Genomic DNA, 9,499 nt, shown 5'->3' with positions numbered 1-9,499 from the left:
GAAGAACAAAACTGATTTAAATGCTAATGTTTGTGACGCAATTCAGCTTCTTGGAGAACAGATTGAAATGTGCTTTCAAACCCCATTTCTGTTTTCACCATCTCCTCCGTTCAAGAGTCGAAATGGCACAAATGCTTTTCCTGTGTTTGCCGGAGCAGACACTTTAAAGAGCACACTGACCTTAAGAGGGGCCCCAGGCGTTCTCTGGAGGCCCCACGGTGCATTTCACTGACAGCGCCGCCGCCGCTCGGAGGGGCCACTGTCTCCTGTCATCAGCCCTGCCCTTGGATTTCCCAGTCAGTTCAAAGACCCCTCAGGGCAGCCAGAGCTCATAAGTCATTGATCTAATTCTTGTTTGGTTCTATTTATAGTCGACCCCTCCTCCGAGCTGCGACACCTCTCGTCTTCCCTCGTACAGGAAGTCATCTCATGACCGGGCTCGTTATCATCAGGTCGAACTGTGTCGGCGTCGCAGCAGGACGGCTGCCGAGCGGGCGGACGCTATCGTTGTGTTTGATCTCGTCCCGGATGCCGTCACATCCACAGGAAGACAGAACGCACACAGTTGGAGCCGCACAACATGGGGCATTCATATTTCAGAGGCTCAATCTGAGAAGATGGCACCGCCACATGTTCTCCCGGCGGCTGAGGGATCGTTCAGGGTGCCGCGTTCCTGGAGGGGGAGTCGCCCGAGCTGGACGATGTCGGCTGTGTGGCTGACATGTGATTGTGTCTATCATGAGTTGAAAGGAGAGATCAGTTTTTCTTTCCTCTGAGCTAGAGGCCGGAGACATTGTGTGTTTCAGGTTGTCAATCTTTGGTTATTTTGAACACAACACCTCAAGAACACCAAGATTAAATGTCTTCACATGTGGTTCAGACATTCAGTCGGACTGAAGGATGAACTGATTTGATTTTGTTGGTCAAAGGTCAAAGTTCAAGGTCGTTGTGACCTTCCCAAACACGTCTTTGTCCTTGTGGAAATCTCAGGTTCCTCTTGAGGGATTGTTTGAACCCTTGAACATGAAATCTCACATCTGACCTTCAGGGATATTCTTAAAACATTGACTAGTTGTCACTTGGTCAAAATGTAATTAATACATTTCAGAGGTCAAGGGTCAAAGGTCACTGTGACCTCATTTAAGGCTTTGGAAAAAAATGTAGACTGACACAGGGGCTGAGGTAAAGGTTCTGCAAAGTTAAAATGAATACTTGCACTTGACTTTGTATTAAATAAACTGCACATCATTAGAGAGTAACTGTGTTTTTCCTTTTGCTGCTCATTAAACATTAATATAAATAAGACCAGTTTGAGCCCAGTTGCATATGAATGGTTCATTCCTCTGCACCACAGACTCTATATGAAGTTGTGCACACGTGCTGTAGCTCTAACACTTCTCCTCCCCTTTGCATATTTAACAGCTTAAAACACAAGCTGCTGTGGACACGTCTGAATAAATACGTCTCTGCAGCAAACTTCTTTTCGTTGTTTCATGAGTGAACAGAAACACATTTGCCCCCCGTCTGTATTTGAGAGTTATATATTCAGCTCACTGTACAAGTGGTGACATTTATGGGTCACGAGTTTACTGTTGCACAAAGTCAAGACTCATTCATAGAAAGCAAACAGTAAAGGAAAAATAAAAAGTCTTATTTGCAAGAGGCTGTAGATCTGCATAATGAGCGAGTGAGAAAGCCTCTGGACAGCGGCTGGATGTCGTTTCAGATTAAAGTCAATAACGACCATTTGCTGCCCTCTAGTGGAGAGAGACATCGCAGCTTTTTTAGTTGAAGCTGAGGTTTAAAAAAAACACAGCAAATATATATTTATATTTTTATATAAATGTAAATGGTGTCTGTGATACTTTCAGTAATTTCTCAGGAAATAATTCATTAATCTAGATGAATAAAGCCTGATATATTTCAGGTATTGATATCAGTGAGTGTGTTTAATTTGGTGCAGCTTTATTTGATTTAAGGGGCAGTTAGGCCTTGGCAGAGGTGTGAAATCTACAGAGTGATATTCTAGATCCAATCGTATTTTAGTATTAAAATTATATACAAAGAACAGACTAAGCATAGCGATAAAGTACATTATATATACACATATTTAGATAGGGGAGTCAAACCTTCCTCTAGTTTGGTACATTTCCTTCACAGTGTCCTCTGTGCAAAAAGCTCCGGAAGTAATAAAAAGTCCACTTCAATAAAGGGATCGACTATTATGACATGTTTAAAAAATAAGAGTCTTCTGAACCTCCGAACATGAGCTCGACTAAACGCTACAAGTCAAAACAAGTCACTGACTCATGGAGACATGGCAGCGCAACAGAAACCTCTTTCTGTTTCACATTAACACTCAGTCCTCCAGTCTTTCACACTGGGTTAGGATTTGAACATTAAATTCCTCTGGTGTGTTACATGCAGTTTGTTTTTCTGCGAAGTTAGAAAGCCCCGAAGAAAAAAACACTGCTCCTGAAATGTTAGGATTTCTGAGACACTGACACACTCTGCAAAAACAACAGAGACTTTTCTGGATGATACTTAAAAAATACTGTATTTTGGGGACGCACACTCTTTACAGAACATCACAATGACATTTCCTTCAGGTACCAACAAACAGAAACCACAAGCAGAGGTTTCTGCATTTGAGAGCTTCACATTTAATCCACATTGACTATAAAGCCGTTCTTCTGCAGCTGTTGTCTTGAATAATCCAGTAAAAAAGAAAAACTGATGGTCACTTTGAGCTACAACGTCTCATATTGAAGCCCTTATGCTGATCATGACATTTGAAAACATCCTGATGGAGAAATAAATGCTGCAGCAGAGAAACTAGAGTATTTACAACTTCTCAATTGTCTGGATCTTTGGTCCTCGACTGTAAATGACACTAATTCAACTTAATGCAACGGTTTTGTTTCAGCAACAGAAACAGTGAGAAATCACAATAACTAAAGCTGTAGAAGCAGAAACTAGTGTTGCGTATTTATTAATGTTTATGTACCTGCTGCTAGTATTACTGCTGAGATAGAAACGAGTGGTCAATACTGTTCAGTTAACGTCAGTAAACATGTTTCATGTGTTTCATCGAGCAGAAGAAGAAGAAATGCAGTCCTTCAATAGAGATCTAACTTTCTACATGTTCAAATCATTACTTCACATTATAGAACAATTCAAGAGGAGCCTTGTCAGGAGGAAATGGTTCATGGACACTTCAGACTTCCAGTAGGATGAAGAATAAAATCAAACACAGTCATTATAATGGAAATATTGATTTAAAAAAAGTACCTGTGGGTAAAGCTCAAGAAAAACAAAGTCTCTTTCCAACTATTTTCCTACAGCAAGAGGAAGAACCTTAAAGCTGCATTAATCAATACTTTTAATATTAACTGTGGATGAAATGACTTTGAGAAAAAGTGAATTCACTCTAAACATTCAACATTCAACATCAATGTGATAAGAACCAAACACAGAAACTTTCCTGGATAAAAAAGGATTTGATGTGAATTTGACTTTTTAGTTTGGTTCATGTCCCCTTCACTTACATGGAGGAGGTGGCGTTTTAATGATAACTTTAATAAAAACTTTATTTTGTGACTAATACTGCAGCCAGCCACCAGGAAGCGATCTAAATGCTTTGGCGTCACTGTCATGTCATCCATCTTTATACGGTTCTGTGGTTCACAGCTTTTCTGAGAGCTTAATGCCCCCTAGTGGCTAAAAAGTAGATTGATGCACCTTTAAATTGTTCATGAAGGATAACATTAAATACACTTGAACCTTTCATTATTGACAGCTGCACAGTACTACTCTTGGCATGTGTCCCAATATTAAACTATGAGCAAAGTAATGACAGGAAAACTGACCCTTCCCTCAGACGGCAGAATCTTTGGTTATGTTGGATCAGCGCAGAGCTCTCGAGCATATCTTCTGCTCTCAGACCAGACGACTCTGCAGACTGCAGGCGCTCTGCCACACAACTTGGGACAAGAGGAGTCCAAATATCGAGACGGTCAGATAAAATAAGAGTTGCTCAACTTAACTCCTTTGGCCCTGAGCGGAGCAGCGAGGGCTAAATGTGAAACGCTGAGTGGCTTCTGGTGTCTGGACACTGAGGTCGTTCACAGTTCCCTCACCACGTCGTGACGCAGTCGCTACTGGAGCCCAGAAGAGAGAGAGAGGAAGCTCAACATGGGAGCGAAGCTGTGTAAACACAGCAGTGTAGCATTAGCTAAAAAATAAAAAAGTACTGTCTAAGGTGCCGATTGAAAATGGCACAATAACAGTGCAACTACTTCTTCCTCTAACTTCTAAAAACTGCCATCTCTACAAAAACGGACATGATATAATATATAATTCCTCTTTAAAAAAATGCTTTTTTAGTGTCTGTGGAAAACTTGTAAAAAGGCATCAGGCCTCAACAGTACACTTTCCCTTTCTCCTCTCTCTGTAAAGAACCTCGTCTCTTTCCCGGGGTTTGGAGCCATGGCAGCGTCCCAGCGGGCTTCATTTAGAGTCGGCAGGCAGAGTCCGGAGCCAAAGAGCAACAGATCCTCGTGGATCTGCAGCCAAATCAGAGGCCTGATCCTCTGCGTGCTCTCAGCAGGTCCCTGGGGACTCGAGGAAGGAGGTGTCCTCTTCTGCCTTGTCAGTACTTATTAATCCCAAAGATCCTCACGCCGTGGAGCTGCGGCAGCTTGGGGATGAGCACCGTGAGCAGGGAGACAGTGTTGACCACAAAATGGACCCGGTCGTATTTGGTGTAGAAGCTGGTGAGAATATACCTGAATGGGATGAATCAAAAGAAGAGGAAGTTACAGAGAGAACCTCTGAACCATAGGGAGATATATTCAAGCACTACAGGGGACAATAGATTGTGTTTGAAACCTCACAAGATGATCACTGATGTGGTGTTTCTATTAGGATTGTGTCTAAAGCTTTACTCAGGGGAACATTCAGGAAAGCAGTTCCCAGCACAAACCCTGACACCAAGCTGGTATATATATTTGTATATGTATATATATACATATAAGAAGATATCAATGATTATCTAAATTTATGTCAAATTTTAATTATTATTGAAACTATGATTTTTGCTCCTGAGCTTCTGGTTTTAAACTCTTTTTTTACAAATCTGAGGTTAATCAATTATGGGCTTTACCTCCACACTGTGCATTAATCACTATATAAAAATATTAGACTATTGTTGTAATGCTATAATGATATTGTGATTATTATTAATGTTTTAATGTCCAGCTAGCGCCAATGACAGAAGCTGTGCCCATGTGATATAACAGAGTTTTTAAATAAAGCTACACGCACACACGCACGCACACAGAGCAGTGTGTGTGTGTGTGGGGGGTGACTGTACAATGAGTGGCTGCACATCCTGTTCTCTGCTGAACAAGGGAGGAAATTAGAAAAGCTCCCTAATGAATCCTTTTTTCCAGCTGGAGCCTTGACCACTTCTCTCTTCCTGCTGGAAACAGCTAGGTAACAAAACGTCCAAGAGTGTGTGTGTTTGTGTGTGTGTGTGTGTGTGTGTGTGTGTGTGTGTGTGTGTGTTTGGAGGGGGGGGGGGGGTAATAAGAACAGGGCGAGAGCTCCTGCTGCAAAGACTGAGCCCCAGAACAAGAGGCTGGTTGATAATAAGAGAGCAGAGGAGATGTGGATCAATAAACTCCCTTTGTGAGAGTGAACTTTTCCTGAACACAATTTCTGAGACAGGCGTTGGGTTTGTTGGTGACACTCACAGCACAATGGGTGTGATGGTGAGGAACTTGCGCGACGCAGTAAACTGGACGCCGTAGTCCATCTGCTCCCAGTGGGTGAGGAGGCGCGCCTTGCCCTGGTCGGGGGTCTCGAAGGGCGTCCCCTTGACCGTGTGCAGGAGCAGGTACATGCACTGCAACAGAGAAGAGACACAGAGACAGACCTGATATTACACATCTGGTGAATGAATGACTGACACCACTTGTTGTTCCTGGAACACAATCCCTCAAGAAGAGAGACTGAAAAGTGGTGAGCTTTACTTAGAGCAGTGATAGAGAGGGGGGGAACCTCTTCACTAAGCCAGCGTGTTCAGTGAATAATGAAGTGAAACTGTGGTGCTATGAGTGTGTGTGTGTGTGTGTGTGTGTGTGTGTGTGTGTGTGTGTGTGTGTGTGTGTGTGTTAGTGTGTGTGTGCTTGTGCTCGGCTCCACTGACCACATTGTGGATGAGGTTGGTGAGGGTCCAGACCACGGGCACGCTGGCGAAGGGGATGCTGAGCAGGATGATGTGCAGGAGGCCGATGCCCAGGATGTAGGACAGCCACATGCCCCTGCTGTTCATCACCCGGGTGTTGGGGTTCACCTCGCTGTGCGCCGTGCCCACGTTCATGGTGCCGGCGGCGTTAAGGGACACCTTACAGCCAATCAGGAGCCGGCATTTTTCCTGTAGCAAAGGTAAACAAGGAAGTAAGAAATGTGCTGACAAAATCACGCCCCTGCTGCAGATCAACTTATTGATTATTGATGAAAAACCTGAAGATTACTAACAAATTATAAATACTATAATGCTTTAGCTACAACATTAGCTACCATTCAACTACAATTACAGTTATATTGCACGACACGTAACGGTCACCTGTCAGCCAATCAGAGATCAGTATTCCGCTGTGGCAAAGGTAAACAAGGAAGTGATGCGAACAGGGGCTAAACGAAGATGCTAACGTGTTTTAAAGTGAATTAAAAACAGAGAACAAGTCCGAGTGCGTCTGGTTCGCGACAGGAAACAAACATCGCTCTTCATATTCAACACCTTAGAGCCTGAAATGTAACAGGGTGTAATAATGGCGGCTACAGCCTCAGATCTACAAGTAGCAGCAGGTTAAAGATCACTCACTGCGGAGAAAAATGGCTTCTGCTCGGACCGTTATCCGCGTGCGTAAGTGTGTGTGTGTGCGCGTGTCTTAACGGAGCCTCCGGTTGGATAACGCGGTCATCGGGAGGCTGGCGACGCTCCGGTTCCTCGGTCCGTCCGACCCTCACCTCCCTCCCCGCGGCTCACCGTCACGGTCCGGGGCCACACATCCGCTGGTGCTCCGTGTTCGAGCCCCACCACACGGCACCGTCCACGCGTCATGTCATCGCTGCTCGTGTTCGCGGCTCCGATCCTCGACTCAGTTCTTCAGCATCGCTTTTTTTTGCTCTGCGCATTGCAACGTGATTGGCTGCCTCGTGCCACGGGGTCCTCGCTGACCAATCACCGCTCAATGCGTTAAAATGACCTGGATCACGCCCCCTATCGACGTCAGGGTGGAGGAGGATCCCAAAGAAAGAGCATGATTGACACATGAGATATATTTATATATATATATATGTGAAAAATTGTGGAATGATATAATATAATCATATTAATAAATAAAGTAACCTGGGAATATAGTTTCTGACAATAAATAGACTTATACAAGGAAAGGGATGTGTGGACCACCCTGTTGCCACCATGACCCAACCTCAGATAAGGGAAGGAAGGTGAAGTCTGGGCTGAAGCTGAAAGTCTAGTGAGCCACGCACATGACTCCCTGCAGCTTAAAATAAAGAAACATGAGGAAAAGATGCAGGTATCGTTGGACTTGAGATAACATTTGAACTCTCTCTGGTTCTCTGCAAAGCTCGGTACAAAACGAGGCCTTGACTCGTCCTGCAGCCAAGGTGAGAGGAGACCTTGCTGAAGGCGAGGAAAGCTAAATGATGAGGCTGATACTCTGCTCCTCAAATCAAAGATCAACAGTGTCATGTTCGAGATCCAAAGAGAAGCACGAATACTAATTAGGGCCCTCAGTTGCCAGAGGCTGGGGGGGTCAACTGTGTTCTCCTTGCATGCGATGTCACACGACACCCACTGTCTCTGAGGGCTGTGATGAGTGGCATCAGAAAGGTTTGGCCGGCTGACAGTGGACTCTCTCACATGCTCGTGGCCTCGGGTGCTGAAGCTGTCGTAGCTGTGTAAACCTAGAGGTCTGTGCAACTGCGAACGATGGATGACAGTGAGGTGAGATCATCGCTGGCACTGGAACCAAAGAGGAAAACATGACGGAGATAAACTGCACCTCAAGAGGAGGAGGAGGAGGAGGAGGAGGAAGTGTCATCGTCAAGTCATCAACTGGACATATTTTGATATTCAGGGACACTCTACTCCTCACTCTACTACATTCTACTCCTCTCCTCCGCTCCCTTCACTGGTTACCAGTGGCTGATCGCATCCGGTTCAAAACACTAGTACTTGCGTACCATGCTGTGAACGGATTCGGCCCAGTCTACATCCAGGACATGGTCAAACGTTACACCCCACCCCGTTCACTCCGCTCTGCTTCGGCCAATCAGCTCGTTGCTCCCTCACTGCGAGCTAAACAATCATCAAAATCACGACTGTTTGCCGTCCTGGCTCCTAAATGGTGGAATGAGCTCCCCATTGACATCCGGACATCAGAAAGTTTACACATCTTCCGCCGAAAACTAAAAAACATACCTCTTCCGACTTTACCTTGAATAAAAAAAAAAAAAAAGAATAAAACTAACAACATTTTGAAACTAACACTTTAGTAGCACTTAACTGGCACTTACTTATAGCACTTTTTGGTTTTGCTTAATTTTGAAAAAATAGAACTTTCTTGATTCTTGTCCTCCTTGGTATGTACCCTCGGGTTTGAATGCACTTATTGTAAGTCGCTTTGGATAAATGCGTCAGCTAAATGAAATGTAATGTAATGTAATGTAATGTAATTTTGAAGCAGGACAGTGAACTCTTCTCCTGTTGTCTCCTCAAAATAAAGACACTGACATGTTTTCTCGTGCAGCATCAGTGAGAAGAGCTGAGCAGAGACAGAGTGGATATGCAGTATTTGCCGTAGGACTCCTCTGGCTGCCACCGCCCATGATAACATCAGAGCTTCAAAGTCCTGCGGTTGTCTCCATTTCTCCACAACCACATATTTAATAGATGTTTAGATAAGTTCCTCTGTAGACTACACTTCTCTGCACTTTGTGCGAATGCCCACGGGTCATCGACGCTGCGGTTGCAAGACACAATGTGATTCCGTTAACAAGGCCCATGCCAGTAATAAAAGGCTTTTAATGATGTAATCTGCTCTGGTGTCTGCAGCTGCGAGTCCAGTGTCAGTTATTTGTTATGTGTCATCAGCAAAGAATGTGTCGTTACAGTCGCAATTCAGAAACTTGTAGCTATCGAGTCTTACAGGGGTTTAATGATTGTTTGACATTTACAGTGTGTTGGAGGGATAGTGTGCACGTTACTCTCAGGCTAATGCAGCTTTAATGGCTCATAAAACCACAACAGCAGCTTTAAAAGAAAATCTGGAGGAAATCCGAAGCTGTTCATTTAAAAGAGGATTTGTCAAAGCGTCACTTTGGACTCTGGGAGTTTTTATTGATAAACCCTCCAAAGTATCAGAATCAATCACTGGCTGCAGCTGTAGTCATCACAACACAGGCT

At 44.2% G+C, this 9,499-nt stretch overlaps 1 protein-coding gene across 4 annotated transcripts; it reads right to left on the bottom strand.

Moving 5' to 3' along the window:
* Window positions 1-2,538: 2,538 nt before the first annotated feature.
* LOC133976013 (ORM1-like protein 3) lies at window positions 2,539-7,192 on the bottom strand. 4 transcript variants are annotated; one of them, XM_062414081.1, is made up of 4 exons: window positions 7,055-7,192; window positions 6,212-6,439; window positions 5,757-5,908; window positions 2,539-4,787 (listed from the first exon to the last, which is right to left on the bottom strand). In XM_062414081.1, the coding sequence occupies exons 1-4, from the start codon at window positions 7,127-7,129 to the stop codon at window positions 4,652-4,654; spliced, it is 591 nt and encodes a 196-aa protein (XP_062270065.1). In that variant the 5' UTR covers window positions 7,130-7,192; the 3' UTR covers window positions 2,539-4,651. The 4 variants fall into 4 exon arrangements, with proteins under 4 accessions (XP_062270065.1, XP_062270068.1, XP_062270066.1 ...); XM_062414084.1 differs by having other exon boundaries at window positions 7,036-7,170; XM_062414082.1 differs by having other exon boundaries at window positions 6,890-7,165.
* Window positions 7,193-9,499: the final 2,307 nt, after the last annotated feature.

This window comes from Platichthys flesus, chromosome 20 (assembly GCF_949316205.1).
Source record: "Platichthys flesus chromosome 20, fPlaFle2.1, whole genome shotgun sequence".
Lineage (NCBI taxonomy): Eukaryota > Metazoa > Chordata > Actinopteri > Pleuronectiformes > Pleuronectidae > Platichthys > Platichthys flesus.
Note: the sequence above shows the minus strand (reverse complement) of the source record. Positions and strands in the feature narration are given on the sequence as shown.